The sequence below is a fragment of the Heterodontus francisci genome, chromosome 5 (genome assembly GCF_036365525.1).
Source record: "Heterodontus francisci isolate sHetFra1 chromosome 5, sHetFra1.hap1, whole genome shotgun sequence".
Taxonomy (NCBI): Eukaryota; Metazoa; Chordata; class Chondrichthyes; order Heterodontiformes; family Heterodontidae; genus Heterodontus; species Heterodontus francisci.
The window spans coordinates 181,927,224-181,944,575 of record NC_090375.1 but is presented as its reverse complement, the minus strand read 5'-3'; the positions used below and the strand labels follow the sequence as shown (position 1 = coordinate 181,944,575).

The following is a 17,352-nucleotide window of genomic DNA, read 5'->3' as shown; positions in this document are numbered from 1 at the left end:
TATTAATAGAATTCAAATTCCAGGAGCACTGGAGGGAAAATAAAAAGACTCAAAATCTCAGGAGTCAAAAGACATGCCATTGTACCTGGAAGCTGTGGATAGATTTTCTCAATCATGTAGTTTTTCAGATGTCTTGGCATTTCCCCTCTGATGTCCACTAACACCCGTGTTTCATTGGATGAAATTTGGTAGATAAGAACAGGGCTAGGGTTGGCGAGAACAAGTTCTGCATGGTTCGGTTTGAATTGTGGTGAATCCTACAATCATAAATACAGACATCAAACATTAGCCCCATGCTATATTTCTACTTTAGCATAACATTCCTGTGAAATTATCTGATTTGTAAAAAGTAACATTGATAGTGGCAGTGGGTGCTTTTTTTCATCATCGGTACCCTTTTTATAACGAAAATTAAACAGCTGCAAGGGATCATTGACTTTAATACATACAGGCTCCTTACAGTTGAATGCAACTATTAGAAAATAACTTTCCAAACACTATTTATTCCAACAACAGTTTTGGAGTTTTCAGTTGGCAAGTGCAATTAATTGAAGACACCCATTCAAGATCCTAAAATTTGTTAAGTATTTCTTGTTTAAAGTAAGTTTTAGTATCATTGTGGGCAATTCCCACAGCAGTATGTGGGGTATCGCTTAACATCGGAAGAGGTATAGCAACTAACTTTAAGATGTTTTGCTTTCAAGTGTATGTTAATTTTACCTCTTCACTAAATTTAAATTGGTTTCTCGACATTAACAGATTGAATAACCCAGTATCTGCCATGATCTAATTCGCAATCAATGTTGTTTTAAAAAATTAAATGAACCACAAATGAATAAAGAGAGGGTCTGCAATTTCTTGCATGCTCCGCCATCGGGAGCACAGCAGAGTGGGACTTGTGGCTGCCAACCACTCAACCTGTTGGGGATGGAGGGTAGATTTTTGTCTTTAATCGCCTGGGCAGAGGCCACAAGAAAATCTGATGAAGGTCTTGTGTTTTTGGCAGAACTCACCTGATTTTCCATTAATTGAAATGAATAGAAGGAAAACCCATTCTGTAAGAAGCATTCAAAGCTTTAAGCCAGATTTTCAGTTCTGCACTTCACCCAGGCCACACTTAAAGCTCATGAAGCAAAGATAAAAAAAATACCCTGTGGTCATTTTAATATCTGGGGCAGGCAGACCATACCGAAGGAGGTGCAACCTAACAAGATATCCATTCTGTGTGCCCGGCAGAAAATTGGGAATGACACCTTGTCACTCCAAGTGGGAAAGCCAGTGGCCTTTGCCAGGTTGAAGGTGAAATGGTCATTATTTTTTTTCTGTAGGAAAACTGGAGCCTGCACTTGGAGGTAGCAGATTCCTTCTGCACATAACTGCAAGGTCCACTACTGAGCCCATGTCTGTTCCCAACTGGGCTGAAGGATGGTGGAACTCCAAGGGTAGCTGGAAGATATACCCTGACTTGCCCCTGAAGCTGGCTGTGGAGGTGATGGGCCAGCAGAAAACTAACCCACCCTCTCACTGGTCAGAATTTGGGATGTGGCGTTTCTGGGGCAGAAACCTGGAGAATTAGGAAAATATTGCTGGACAGTTATGTTTAAAAATGTGAATCTTCTAAGGCGATGAAATGTCAATTTTCAGGGCTATCGGCTTTGCCTTTGGTGGGAGATTGGGGAAATGGCATCTTATACCATTTCTCCAGGGCTGGCACTGATCTTCCACTGAATTTAGGAAGGACATTGGGGAGCAATTCTACAGCAACTTCTTTTTCTAAACAATAAATCAATGACGATTTCGTTAAAAATATTTTTACACTCACATATCCCCACAAGTACCCACCTCCAGCTCTCTGATTCCAATTACCAGGCAGTTGGTGGTATAATCACAGATACTTTAGGTATGACACCTGACACTTCTGCTGAACTGCAGGAGATGAAGGTTGATGGGTGAGTACATTTTCCATTGGTCATTAATGTCAATGTGTGTATAAAACTCTGGAATCCTATTTTGGAATCCTGCCACCTTTTCACTCACATTAGCAACTAATGAAATATATACCCGAGGGTCATTTAGATTGGAAAACTGATATCAAAGAAAAACATATAAAACAAGTTTCATTGCGGTGAATTCAAGCTAGATGCAGTATGCAAAAAAAAAAACACTGCAATGCATGTTTGAAAAGTCTTACCTTCATAATGCACCCAACAAAATGCGATGAAACATTAACCTTGTTCTTCACCAAGCTTTTCCTGAACTTCGAGAAATGTCCGTCAGCAACCACAGTCAATGGGCAATAGAGTTCCTGCCATTAGAAAAATACTTCACGTTGGTTATAGAATTGAATCATAGGCTGGAATTTTATGACCCCCCTGCCCCCGGGAGTGGGCTGGGAGGCAGGGGGGCGTAAAGTGGGGTGCAAAGACATGGGGGTGCTGTGCCTGTCGCCAACCTGCCTTCACTGGTGTTTAACCTTAGGCCAATTGAGGCCTTTAAGTGCCCAATTAATGGCCACTCAAGGGCCTCTTCTCGCTGCTGCTGGCATTTTACCAGAGGGGATGGGCACCGGCACCTGGGGAGGACACACTGTAAAACCTGGTGGCCTCACGGACTCGGGGGTGGGGGAAGGATCCCTCCTAATTGGGCATGCTGTGCCCCTTGGAGGGCTGCCCCCAGTGGCACAGTCTGTCCCTGCTGGAAGACTCTTTCTCCCCCCCCCCCACCACCACTCACCCTGACCTCGTGATCGACCTCCATCTCCCTCATTGGGGCCTGGGTGATTGGCCCCAGTGAGCCCCGACCCACTTACCTATTCTCTGGTCTCCATCGCTGGCTGGGTCCGGGGACTGTGTGTGATTCTGTGTTACTGCTGCAGTCCCAGCAGTGGCCACCACTCCTGGTGGTATTGCTGCTCTTTGAAGCTGGCAGCTCTTGGAGGTGGGACAGCCTGCCTCAGGGGGGTGGAAACCACGACCTCAATTAATTGCCTGAACCACACAAAATAACATTGTGGCTTCCAGGGCCAGTGGAGGCGGGCCAGCCTGTCCTCATTAAATCGAGGACATAGAATCATCGAATGGCTAGAGCACAGAAGGCGGCCATTTAGCCCATGTGTTCATACCAGCTCTCTGCAAGAGCTACTCAGCTCGTCCCACTCCCCCATTCTTTCCCTGTAGCCCTGCAAATGTTTTCTCCTCAGATAATTATCTAATTCTCTTTTAAAAGCCATGATTGAATCTACTTCCACCACACTCTCAGGCAGTGCATTCTAGATCCTAACCCTTCCACCAATGGGAACAGTTTCTTCCTGTCTACTCTGTCCAGACCCCTGATGATTTTAAACACCTTTATCAAATCTCCTCTCAAACTTCTCTTCTCCAAGGAGAACAGCCCCAGCTTCTCCAAACTGTCCTCGTAACTGAAGTCTCTCATTCCTGGAACCATTCTCGTAAATCTTTTCTGCATCCTTTCTAATGCCTTCACTTCTTTCCTAAAGTATGATGCCCAGAAATGAACACAATACCCCAGTTGAGGCTGAACCAGGATTTTATACAGGTTTATCATAACTTCCTTGTTATGTTTCAATATGTGGAGCTCCTAAGGGGATAAGATGCCAAGTTACAGGGCTACAGGCTTCGTATCATTATCACTCAACACTGATCTGGGTGAATTCAGGATATATCAACGATTGAACCGGAGATCATCCTGGCCTGAATGAATGGGTCTCACACCTTAAAGTTCATTTACTCATTAAAATATAAGGGGAACTCATTTCTCATTTTAGAACTACTCACAGGTAAATTTTTATATATATATAATTTTTTTTTTTATCAGGACTTGGTATTTCAACATTGTGCTTGGATCATGGATTATACAAAAGTCAAGAACATTTTAAGTGGTCTGATTCATTTCAATTCTGTGCTGAATGAGATTAATGTAGTTTATCCACAGCTGAAGAGAGTATGTGAACAGAAGTGGGGATGTTCGCTGATGATTGCACAATGTTCAGCACCATTCGTGACTCCTCAGATACTGAAGCAGTCTGTGTAGAAATGCAGCAAAACTTGGACAATATCCAGGCTTGGGCTGATAAGTGGCAAGTAACATTTGCCGCACACAAGTGCAAGGCAATGACCATCTCCAACAAGACAGAATCTAACCATCGCCCCTTGACATTCAATGGCATTTCCATCGCTGAATCCCCCAATAACATCCTGGGGGCTACCATTGACCAGAAACTAAACTGGTGTACTCATATAAATACCGTGGCTACAAGAGCAGGTCAGAGGCTAGGAATCCTGTGGTGAGTAACTCACCTCCCGACTCCCCAAAGCCTGTCCATCATCTACAAGGCACAAGTCAGGAGTGTGATGGAATACTCTCCACTTGCCTGGATGGGTGCAGCTCCAACACTCAAGAAGCTCGGCACCATCCAGGACAAAGCAGCCCGCTTGATTGGCACCGCATCTACAAACATTCATTCCTTCCGCCACCAATGCACAGTGGCAGCAGTGTGTACCATCTACAAGATGCACTGCAGCAACGCACCAAGGATCCTTAGACAGCACCTTCCAAACCAGTGACCTCTACCAACTAGAAGGACAAGGGCAGCAAATGCATGGGTAAACCACCACCTGCAAGTTCCCCTCCAAGTCACACACCATCCTGACTTGGAACTATATCGCCGTTCCTTCACTGTCGCTGGGTCAAAATCCTGGAACTCCCTTCCTAACAGCACTGTGGGTGTACCCACCCCACATGGACTGCAGTGGTTCAAGAAGGCAGCTCACCACCACCTTCTCAAGGGCAATTAGGGATGGGCAATAAATGCTGGCCTGGCCAGCGATGCCCACATCCCATGAACGAATTAAAAAAAAGCATGTTGTCGAAGTATGTTTACATCAAGACATATCAGTGCTGTTTCTTGGGTCTGTATCAGCTCCAGGAAAGTTAAAGTCAGGTAGATCGGAATCCTGTAATGAAATGTTTAATTGCATTCCAGACCGCTTGAGGTAATTCCTTGACTGACAATCCAAGGGGCTGAAGTTTATGGACCCCCTAGGGATGTAATTGGAGGCAGGGGGACCCATAAAATATCTCACAAGGCAGGAGGGGGAGGAGTGCTCGTCACCTTCCTGATGCCTTCCAATTTAGTTTGGGGCAGGGAAGATCGAGAACAACTCCTCCGCCCCAGGCCAATTCAGGCTCTTCCCATCTCCACCTCAATTTAATAAGGCGGAAGGGTCCAGTGCCACAAGGAGACACCGTCAGATAAAATCTGGCAGTCTCCTAGTGGGGTCAGGGGTGGTACCTCCTTTGGGGGCAATCCAGGGCCCCCCCTCCCCCAGCCGTGGAATCACAACTGGAGTCCGACTGAGGGCTGAGGCAGGATCTCCCTGTCACTAGAACAAAATTCAGCCGTAATGTGTATGATCAGTATCAAAGATGTTTTCCTGAAATTAAATGTCTCAATCTGTCAAGCAGGGATTTAACTCAGCACTTAAGAACTTTATTTTGTACATCATTAACAACTCAGAATAATACTTTTAATGAAAGGCTGTCAAACTGAAAGGTTAACTCTGTTTTTCTCTCCACAGATGCTGCCTGATCTGCTCAGTTTTCTGTTTATATTTCAGTTAAACCATTTCAGAACTTTAAATATGTTAATGAGGCTGCGAGCCTCATTGTCAGACAGGTTTCAAGCTATAACAGCTGTTGGTCGCAACGCCGGAGTGCTGGGTCACCCGGCAGCTTCCTCGAGGCGAGGGCTTGGTGGATTCAGGAGACAAGTGCCTTCACAGCTACCTCCTGGATCCAGCTGCTTGCCTGAGGATCCTTCGTAATCACACACTCTCACCAAGGGCCTGTCCCGAGGCCTCCCACCAGGCCCTGAACCCCCTACCATCGCCAGGCCCTGAACTATCCACCTATTGAGGCCTCTGATTCCCCCACATCAGGCCCCAATCCACCCACTCCCCTGCCAACCCAAGACCTCTGATCCTCCCCAGCCCCAAACACCTCACCTCTAATGCCTCCAACCCCCTCTCAGGCATCAGATACCCCCCAACGCCACCAGGCTCTGACCTCCCCTTCAGATTTGGCCGCCCATTCAATTGGCCACCATGACTCCTCACCCACCCGGCCAACAAACCCCCACCCCGATTGCACCCCCCCCCCCAATCAATAATCAATGCACCCCACCATCCCCTACATGGACTTACCTGCTACTGTGGCTGTCAGTGAGCAGCTCCCCAGCTGTCTGGAGGCCAGTCAATCAGGCTGGGCCTCTGGGCAGGGATCTGATCACCGACATCAGAAATTTCATTGCATGTTGGGGAATCCCGAAGTGCGGGTTCCCCAAAGCTTCCTGACTGACCTGCAACTGGCAGGTCAGCTAAGTAAAAATTATGCCCACTGAGTCTGCTGTTCTGGCCTATTTGGGGTAGAAATGTGTTTTCAGGCTTTGGTGCGGTTCAAAACCAGTTCAAAATCGGTCCTCGTTAACATTTTTACATGGGTTGCCAGTGCCTGTCCTGCTCCACAGGAGCGGACTACTGGGAGGGTGGGGAAATGTGAAAACTTCAGGGTCAGGGGGGCATCCCTGTTCCTCCTGGCTCGGCAGGATGTAGCTTTAGTTGGCAGCCAAAGCAACCTGAACAGGGCTGAAACCGTTCCTACCCATCAGTAATAAGTCTGAAAATGAGACTGATGAATTTAGCTGTAGCCTGATTGTGTGCGCAGATTGGGCTTGAGCAGTCCCACTGCTAAATTTGTCAGTATTCGCCCATTTAACACCCCAAAAACAGTTGCAATGCACACTAATTTCTACCCCACTGAATTGCTATTATTCTTTCGAACTGGAAAAACAATTTACGTGGCTCATGTATTCAGTATTTCTGCCCATCACTTGGTATTGCACAACTGAGCTGCAGGCTTAACTGCGCAGTGTCATTTTCGATGAAAAACTTACAAACCTTTGTCTCTGCACTTTCTTTTTCTTTGTACTGAACTCCTGTAACTTTACCGTCTTCTTCCAGTAAGTGTGTCACTGTTCCTTCGATGAATCTTACACTAGAACACAACCATTGGGAAGTTAGCTTATTCTTCTGCTTTAGCTAAGCTTCACCAAGATAAATTAGAATTATTAGTCCGACATTTGGCTACATAAAACTTTGAAGTTGCTACAGATTATCTTGGCATTTCTCAGGTAGTGCTTAATATCGTACCTGGTCATGGATGTTGCAATGGCCAGCTTCTATAATGTATGTAAACTGCATTAGTTTTTTTTTTTAAAACTGATTGGCAGGATAATTAGAATAAAATTTGTAGACATTCTAAACTAATGATGGTTGTACAACGAATGCTTACTTGGGTTCTGCCATGGCTGCATTTCTGAGACCCATGATGAAACGTCCGTGGTGAAATGCTGTCCCACATTGCACTTGACTGTTTTCATCCAGAGGATAAGGGATTTCCACCTCGGTCTTGCTTTCCATGTCATGTATGACATAACCATTTACTATGTGGGCATCAAGACCTTCAACAGTTCCTGTTGAGGAGAATGTAGAGCAATGTACAAAAGATGCTGAGCGTTAGAGGAAAGAATGGCTAGGATGATTCCAAAACTTAAAACTTTTGCAAAGGTAAACTGAAGAAACCATTTATTTTTCCACTGGAGAAAGGAGGATTGAGAAGCCGCATGATCCAAGTCTTTAAAATGATGCAGCCACAAGAGACAACATAGATTTTGGGCCAAAATTGTGATTTTGGAACTGGAGGGATTCAAGATGGTCATGCCTCAAGGGAAGCTAGAGTTTGTGTAGATTGATGCGTGAACATCAACTTAGCCTACAGAGCTTCTTTACAAACAAATCTGGCAAGGCAGTGGGATTGAATGTACTAGATTTAGACACAGGTGATTAGTTTATGCAACATTTGCCGAATGTCATTCATTACATGACAAGAATATATGGAATTTGTTTGTTGCTTTTGATTTTTCATTCACCTTTCTCAGAAATTCTGGATTGATTTTGGTAGAAGCCAAGAAAGTGAAGGGGGTGGGGGGGAAAGAGAAAAGAGGGGTGCCTGGTGTAATGAAGGGGGAGGGTGGGGGGGATTGGACTGACCTTTTCTTTTTCCGTGGTTTCTTAAGTTTTTATATTTCAAGCAAGTCTGGCAATTGTACATCTTTTCATTTTCTTAATATGTTCACGTTAAAAAAAATTTGCTTGGTTTGATTTCAAATGCAAATAGCAAAAGATTGTGGGATAGCAAAGCACGGAGCCGACATACATTTACTTATCCTAGCTTGCAGGGGGGTGGGGGCGGTGCTTTCCCAGGAGGTTTTGGGATCTGGGAGATGAGTTACTGGTGCACATAGACTGCACCATGTCTGGATGGACCAATTGGTATTTTTTTGTCGTCCATTCTCATATGTTTGTAAAGGAAAGGCACGAATACAGGAGCTCGGCACCAAAAGTGGAAAGAGACAGCAATGCAGAGCAGATCAATCAGCATCTGAGAGAAGGACAGTTAATGTTTTGTTTCTAACCTGCCACAAGAATTAATGTTAACCTATCTTTCTCCTTCACATGCTGATCAACCCGCTCTACATTTCCAGCATTTTGTGTAATTTAAAATATTTGCAACACCTCAAATGTACTGATTTTTAAATAGGCAGTGTCCAAAGCATTATTCTTTCCTGAGTAAAATATTCAACTGTCTATTGGTTTGATTTTATTATGTCTATTAATTCACGGGATGCGTGCGTCGCTGGCAAGGCCAGCGTAATTTCCCATCCCTAATTGCCCTCGAGAAGGTGGTGGTAAAGCACCTACTTGAACCATTGTAGCAGACTTTGATACAATTGAGTGGCTTGCCAGGCCATTTCAGAGGGGAGTTGAGGCTCAGCCACATACTGCCACATGTCGGCCAGACTGGCTAAAGACAGCAGGTTTCATCTGATAGGTTTGTGATCACCATCACTAATACTAGCTTTTTATTCCAGATGTAGTTAATTCACTGAATTTAAATTCCCCAGCTATTGAGATGAGATTTGAACTCATGTTTCTGGATTATTAGTGCAAGCTTCTGGATTAATAGTTCACTAACATAACCATTATGCTACCATAGCCATGATTTGACTATTATTTTTAATTCAATGTTAATATAACACTAGTCCTCAGTGCCTTTTTTTGTACCTTCAAGACCAAGTGCTTTCAATGCACGATATCCCCCAGGCTGTAACAACTCTCCAACAATCCTGTCTGGTTCTTTCAGGTCTCTCTCGATCACTGTCACATTCCTTCCATCCCTTGCAAGGACAGCAGCCATAGCGGAGCCAAGGACCCCAGAGCCCACAATGATGATCTCTGGATCAAACTGGGAAGTAATCCTGTTGCTTGGAGAGTTTTCTGTCTGAACAGATTCTGAGAAACTGACTTTCCTTTTCTTGTACTGCATCAGGACAGAAGGAATGAGAAAGGTTCAGTCTTATTTACTAGTCTTGAAATTCTGCAGGGGCTCTCCTGATCTCTCGCTGTAAGATTGGCAGAAATCCCAGAGAATGGCATAAAGGCGCGAAATGGCCACCGACCCCATTTCTCTAGGAGTTCCGCCAAAATTATGGTAGGAAGCCAGGAGAAACATCTTGAAATATTTCACAATTGGAGTATTCACTGAAATTGAGACAACAACAACTTGCATTTATATATAGTGCATAATTAAAATGTGACTGGTATCTTCTCCAATACCGTCGCAGCCAAGATTCGAGGCTGTCCATGTGGGTAATTATAAGTTTTGCCCATCACTCCATGGTTCAGTGTGTTGGGAAAGCTATCTGCTGTCCTATCACAATGTTGTGTCTTCTAAACTGTTTCCTAGAACAATGGTATCATATCTAGTTGTAGCTATATCTATATTTCATTAGTCTTCAAAGAGCATTTTCCACTCTGCAGATGCCAGTGTCCCAGTCAGATTAGAAACTATACTGTGAGGATTAAAACCTTGCTGGCCATTCGGTGGCCCTATGCACAGCTATTTCAATTGGCCATTTCATTTGGCTATTTCATTCTAATTATCTTCGATACCTTTAAAAATCAATGGGGCTCCCTCAACAATTCAATTTCGAAATGCAGTGTACAGTGTGGAACTGAACTCTAAGGAGCAAGAAGATTCTGGACTCAAACTACAGTCTGTGCTGAATTAACTGAGCTCGGGTGAAGTGACAGTGACGCCTTAGTGCCCTGAAGCTAGGGAAAGGAGAAATCTATTCTTGTTTCCTAATCACTATCCAGTGACTCCAGCTAGTAAGTACAAGTGTATACAAATCACCTGAGGATAGGATCAGGTTCAACTGTGATTTCTCCCCTTGACTAAATAACCTGGTGCTCACTTGCGACACCCACATCCTGAAGAATGGCTACTTGGGAAAGGCATAGTAGAAAGGGCTAACATTTGGGGCTGGATTTTCAAAGGGCTGTGGGATTGGGAACTGGAGTGGATACAATTTGAAGATCACGGTCCGGAGGTCATCTCTGGAACCCAACGGCTCCAGGACAGTCCGCAATTTTCAATGTGAAGGCGGTTGGGGGGGGGGGGGGGGCGCGGGAAAATGGGGAAGCCACTTGCCTCCAATTAATGGCCCATTAAGCTCCTTTTGGGGGCTTAAGGGGCTGGGGCGTTCAGGAAGGCAATTTTCAATTGATTTCGGCAACCTGACCAGCCTGGTGCACATTAGTGCACAGTTGTTGGGGTCACCGCATGGCCAAATAAAGTTTATTAAGTGTGATGGATATAAATTTGAGGGGCCAACTAGCGCTGGGTCAAGTGTTGTCCCTTCACTTGGCCTCCATGGCCACTTTCCATTCTTGTCACCGTCCTGGCCATTTCATGAGTGGCCTGCACTCCACAGCAAGGCAGCAGCAGCCCCCAACATGGCTGCCGCCAGCCTTTGTTGCTGACCCCAGGCAGGCAACTCCCATCTCCAGAGGTGCTCAGTGCTTCTATTTGGGCCCTGAGCTATCCTCCTGCCCAATTTGGGCATTGGCATTCTAAGATTGCGTCGCAAGAGCAACACTGCTGAAGTGCAGGGTCAGGACTGTAAAACGTTCCAGCGTCAGGTTCCCGGTCCCGGAATAAAAACCCAGCCCCTGTAGTGTCAGTCGTGGTCGCTCTCAGCTCTGTGTCAGACAGTTATGGGTTCATGCCCCATTCCAGCAACTCAAGTGCAAAAATAAAACTAGGCTGACACTTCAGTGCAATAGTGAGGGAGTGCTGCACTGTCAGAAGTGCCGTCTGTTGGATGATACGTTAGACCGACGCCCTGTCTACTCTCTCAGGTGGACGTAAGAGTCCATGGCACTATTTTGAAGAAGCGCAGGTTAATTCTCCCTGGTATCCTGACCAATATTGATCCCTGAACCATCATTATTAAACCAGATATTCTGGTCATTTTGCTGTTTGTGGGAGCTTGCTGTGCATGAATTGGTCACTGTGTTTCCTACATTACAACAGTGGCTACACTTCAAAAGTACTTCATTGGCTGTAAAGTGCATTGGGGTGTCCTGAGGTCAGGAAAGATGTAATATAAATGCAAATCTTTTTTCTTTTTATCCAGCATGAATCAACAACTTGAGAAGGTGGAGACAAATTCAGGGAGCGGTCCAAAAAAAAAAATCAGTATTTAATATTGACAAGTATTAACAAATATTTAGGATACGCTTTATATATCAACGGTGGCAGTAAAAAAGTTGGGACTTTGCATGGTTCAGCTTGCCTTTTTCATGTACGTAAACTGGAATGTGAATAGAAATGTATTAAGTATATTTATAATAGAAATGTATTGTTGCATACAATGCTGCTGATTCCCAACACCACACGAGAAGCGTTCAGATTGGTGCTGTAATCTATTTTGCATAAATCAAGATGTATAGTTATTACATTCTACACGACAATGTGATCATGTCATTGCCATGAGCTGTGCACAGTATTAAATGACAAAATGCTTTGGTGATGTTTACCACCCTGATAAATAATTCTATTGGACACAAGAATACAGGAAATAGGAGCAGAAATAGACCATACGGCCCATTGAGCCTGCTCCGCCATTCAATATGATCATGGCGGATCTTGGGCTTCAATTCCACTTTCCTGCCCACTCCCCACATCCCTAGATTCTCAGCGAGACCAAAAATCTATCCATCCCAGCCTTAAATGTATTCAATGATGGAGCATCCACAACACTGAGGTAGAGAATTCCAAAGATTCACAATCCTTTGAGTGTAGTAATTTCTCCTCATCTCAGTCCTGAATGATTGACCCCTTATCCTGAGACTGTGTCCCCATGTTCTAGATTCACTGATCAGTGAGAACAAGTTCTCAGCTTCTACCCTATCAAGCCCTTTCAAAATCTTGTATGTCTCAATTAGATCACCTCTCATTCTTCTAAACTCCAGAGAATATAGGCCCAATTTACTCAGCCTCTCATCATAGGACAACCCCCTCATCACCAGGGACCAATTTACTAAATCTTCGTTGCACTGCCTCCAGTGCAAGTATATCCTTTCTTAAATGTGAAGACCAAAACTGCACACAGTATTCCAGATGTGGTCCCACCAAAGCCCTGTATAGTTTTAGTAAGACTTTTTTATTCCAGTACTCCAATCCCCTTGCAATAGAGGCCAACTTGTCATTTGCCTTCCAATTAGCCTGCTGCAACTGCATGTTAAATGTGTGCATTCCTTGTACGGGTACCCCCAAGCCTCTCTGAACATCAACACTTACCAGTTTCACATCTTTTAAGAAATATTCTGCTTTTCTATTTTTACGACCAAAGTGAACAACTTCACACTTCCCTACATTATACTCCATTTGCCATCTTGTTGCCCATCCACTTAACATGTCTATATCTCTTTGCAACCTCTCTATATCCTCCCCGCAACTTTCCTTTATATCAGCAAACTTAGATACATTACTCTCGGTCTCTTCATCCAAGTCATTAATATAGAGTGTAAATAGCTGAGGCCCCATTACTGATCCTTGCAGCACCCCACTATTCACTGCCTGCCAACTTGAAAATGCCCCATTTATGCCCACTCTCTGCTTCCTGTCTGTTAACCAAACCTCTATCCAAGCTAATATATTACCCCCAACACCATGATCCCTTTTCTTGCCTATTAATCTTTTATATGGCACCTTATCAAATGCCTTTTGAAAATCCAGGTATACGACATCTACTGGTTCCCCTTTATCTACCCTATTAGTTACATCCTCAAAAAAACTCAAATAAATTTGTCAAACAAGATCTCCCTTTAATAAAACCATACTGATTTGTTCTAATTATACTATGCTTTTCCAAGTGCAATGTTAAGACTTCAATAATAGTTTCCAGCATCTTCCCAACAACTGATGTTAGGCTAACTGGCCTGTTGTTCCCTGTTTTCTCTCGACCTCCTTTCTTGATAAGCAGTGTAACATTTGCCAACTTCCAATCTGACAGGACCATTCCTGAATCTAAGGGATTTTGGAAAATCATAGCCAGCCACTATCTCTGCAGCTATCTCTTTTAGAACCCTAGGATGCAGGCCATGTGGTCCTAGGGACTTGTCAGATTTTAGTCCCTCAGGTTTCTCCAATACTTTTTTTCGACTGATATCAATATCCATAATTTCCTCACTCTTTTTAATCCCTAGGTTACTGCCTATTTCTGGTAGGGAACTTGTGTCTTCTACTGTGAAGACAGACACAAAATATTTGTTCAATGCCTCTGCCATTTCCTCATTCCCCAGGATGATTTCTCCTGTCTCTGCCTCTAAGGGACCAATGTCTATTTTAGCTACTCTCTTCTTTTTTATGTACTTATAAAAGCTCTTACAATCTGTTTTTATATTGCTCACTAGTTTACTCATTCTATTTATTCCCTTTCTATCAACTTTTGGTGGCCCTTTGCTGGTTCCTGAAACACTCCCAATCCTCAGACTTGCTACTCTTTTTTGAACATTGTAAGCCTCTTCTTTTAGTCTAATACTCTCCTTAACTTCCCGAGTGAGCCATGGATGGGTCTTTCTTGGAGTTTTTGTTTTTGAATGGAATGTACTTTTGTTGAACCCTTTGAATTGTTTCTTTAAATGTTTCCCACTGTTCATTTACCCCCATACCTTCCAGTATGGACTGCACCGATTCAAGAAGGCAGCTCACCACCACCTTCTCAAGGGCAATTAGGGATGGGAAATAAATGCTGGCCTAGCCACGACACCCACATCCCATGAATGAATTAAAAAAAAAAGTAAAGGCCTGCTCAGGTTGGGAAAAAGAATCTGACCCGAACCCGACCGATCCACAACAGACCTGAGCCCGACCCAGCCCGAGTCCCTCCAATTTTGCCCCGAGCCCGACCTGACCATCCTTTGACTTACCTTCCGACTCAGAACCTCCAGGAAGCTGCAGCATGTGCATGATGACATCATAGAGATGTCACTCACTCACCGCGCAGATTCAGTTTCGTCCCAGACTCCTAGGTCAGGTAAGTTTTTACTTTTAATACTTACCGGCAGAGCACTTACCGTGAGTGTCTGGCCCGACCCAGACCCGGCCTGATCCGGATCCGAGCCCGAAAGCCGGACCTGGAAGAGGGGCCCGTCCCGATCCGGAAGAGGGGCCCATCCCGACCCGATCCCGACACATGTCGTCGGGTCCTGTCGGGTTCGGGTTGGGTAGCAGGCCTTTATCTTCCAGTCTATTTACCCAATTAACCTTAGCCAGTTCTCCCCTCATACCTGTGTAATTGGCTTTGTTTAAGTTTAAGATTCTTGTTTGTGATTGAAATGTGTCACTTTCAAACTTAACATGAAATTCAATGGTATTATGATCACTATTTCTCAGTGGATCTTTTACTATGGACGGATCTCAGCCCACATGAACATCATCTAAACTTTATCCCCTTCCAAATTCATCTGCCCATTATTATTAAGGCTTTAATAGTCATTACCATGTTTTTGAGCACAGTCAAAATCCTTGTTAGCAGTTTTGAATTTGGAAAAAATTGTTCCTGGTTGCATTTCCCTTCACCCCTCTAGTAATGGCCAGAGCTTTCTGCTGCCTTTGCCTTGCTCGCTGGAACTCTCCCCTAAAAATCTTTCACTTGTCCCACCATCTTTTAATAATTCCTTTCCAAACCCATCTCTTTAACCAATCTCTCCGACAATCCAAATAGTCTCCTTCCTGATTGGGTATCTGTTGCCCCTCATTATTTATTTGTGAAGTGCCTTGGGGCATAATTTACATTTAAAAAAAAAGACATAAATTTTATTGTTTAATTTATTTTGTAACAAAATGTTATAATTCAACATAAACATGAAATTAAATATATACAATATTGCATAAAAACAATGTGTTAATGTTTAGTTAGGCACTGAACTATCAATGCAGAAATGATCTGACGCTTCAATATCTCACCGCTGCTGCCTCTGAATGATAATTAATAATTCATAAGGTAACAGTAAACGTAAATGCTGTTTCAGTTTGTATTCCTAACCAATTTTATTGTGGAGCAAAAAAAAAAAGTAGTTTGGTCATTAAAAGTTCTGATGCCATTTAAGCATTTGTATCTTTAGACAGATCAACCCAAAACATTTCAAGATATCTAAATAAATAATCCAAGGTTTATTCCCCACATGCTATGATTATAGGTTGTTAACGCGGACTTTTATTTAATGATTTTATATTCCAAACTTATTCTATTTTTAAATTGTTCTTCGAACTTTGCCAGTGCATTACCATTCTCTCTTGAAGTCATTTTCTTCTTCAAACAACACACCAGAGAGGGGACAACAAATTAATTTCCCAACCACTAGAAACGTATTTATGTTGAACTATTCTATCAACTTTACATTTATTAATCCGGAAAAATTAACGTTTCAAAACGTGATTCCAAATATTTTACTCTCCCGACGTATTGTAACTTGATAAATTAAAAGCTCACAGTAGTTTTAGTCGGTGTTTTACAACATATTTAGCACTCGTCAATACATTGTGACACGAATAATAATGTGTCACATTAATAATGTCTCTCCCCCTCGCCTTCTTATAATAAACACTGGTCACTCCGTGCCTACCTGGTTTGCTTTGCCTTGCTCAGTGCCGTTGGAGTCTGTGGGTCCGCTGAAGAATGAGCTTGCCAGGGGCAGGGCTGAGATGAGCTGGGAGATGAACCCCATGTTTGAAGGCTGCTTTTTACCTTTCCCTTGTCCGTACCGGTATCGATAGGACAGGATCAACCCGAGAGAGAAGAAGACCAGGAATGCCCCCAGCACCTCCTTATTAGCGTAGCTCACGCTCAGTAAGTCATCGCACTTCTTATAGACATAAGTAAAAGTCGCAATTCCCAGGAAAGTCCACATTTTTCAACTAAAAGTTATGCCCCCCTCAAATTTAATTGAGCCTCAGAAAATGTTCCAGAAAAGGCCAAACAGTATTTATCTCAAAGCAACCCTAGAGCATAATTAACGTTTTGACTAATTTCTTGGCACATTCCTGCATTTAGGTCTTCAAAAATTTATTCACTGATTTTTCTCTCAATTAGCCTATTAATAATCTTCACTCAGCGTACTGTGGAAGGAAAAGAGAAACATTATTCAAATAGACAGAGAAATGCAATCCCTTCACAGCTCAAAAATAAAATATCTGAACTCTGTCAAATGCAGGTCAGAGTTAACAATTTCTGACTTATGATTTCTCACAAAAATTAGAATTTAAAAATCCCTCTGTATATTCAGTATTATCTTTCTGGGAAAAATGCAATTTCAGCTGCCAGGTTCAACATAGTGATCTTAGAAATGATAGGAGGCCATTTGGCCCATCGTGCCTGTGCCATCAGGATTAATATTTTAAAGCAGAAAGCCACTGCAGTAACCTACACGTTTGTTGCTGCAATCTTTCCCCAGGAATGTCTTTCCCCGAGCGAGGCAGGCAGTGTACCGGGTGCCCGGGTACTGATGCGCTGATCCAGGCTCTGTCCCTCTCTCACTCTATCAGCTGGCGCCGGCTGGGCTGTGATAGGATATGAATGAAGCTGCAGTGACACCGCCGGCAGCAGGTTCTTCCCGCCCCTCTGCCCCACGCAGGACCAATCGCAGCGCGGCGTGCGGATGAGCCGAGCTCACGCTATCTGGAGGTTGGCCAATAGGAGGCGGCGGAGGAGATAATGGCTTCTCCCGTCTCCTAGCATGATGTGATGTCACAAAGAGGTGGCGGCGACATCATCATCATCAGCACCATTTCCCCCCGCCCACCCTGCCGAGAGTCAGTGTCAAAGGGACAGGCAGGGGATAGTGGCACACGCTGGGGTGCAGAGGG

The 17,352-nt window shown here is 43.9% G+C and overlaps 1 protein-coding gene across 2 annotated transcripts in view; it reads right to left on the bottom strand.

Moving 5' to 3' along the window:
• Positions 1-17,063, bottom strand: part of sqlea (squalene epoxidase a) — a 33,951-nt gene extending 16,888 nt beyond the window's left edge. For both annotated transcript variants that reach the window (XM_068032437.1, XM_068032438.1), the window contains exons 1-7: positions 16,914-17,063; positions 16,113-16,605; positions 9,201-9,456; positions 7,369-7,549; positions 6,975-7,071; positions 2,192-2,305; positions 86-257 (exon numbers count right to left, since the gene is read on the bottom strand). In XM_068032437.1, coding sequence (XP_067888538.1) covers positions 86-257; positions 2,192-2,305; positions 6,975-7,071; positions 7,369-7,549; positions 9,201-9,456; positions 16,113-16,397 — 1,105 coding nt within the window. In that variant the 5' untranslated portion in view covers positions 16,398-16,605; positions 16,914-17,063. The remainder of the gene's footprint in view (positions 1-85; positions 258-2,191; positions 2,306-6,974; positions 7,072-7,368; positions 7,550-9,200; positions 9,457-16,112; positions 16,606-16,913) is intronic.
• Between the last annotated feature and the right edge of the window lie 289 nt (positions 17,064-17,352).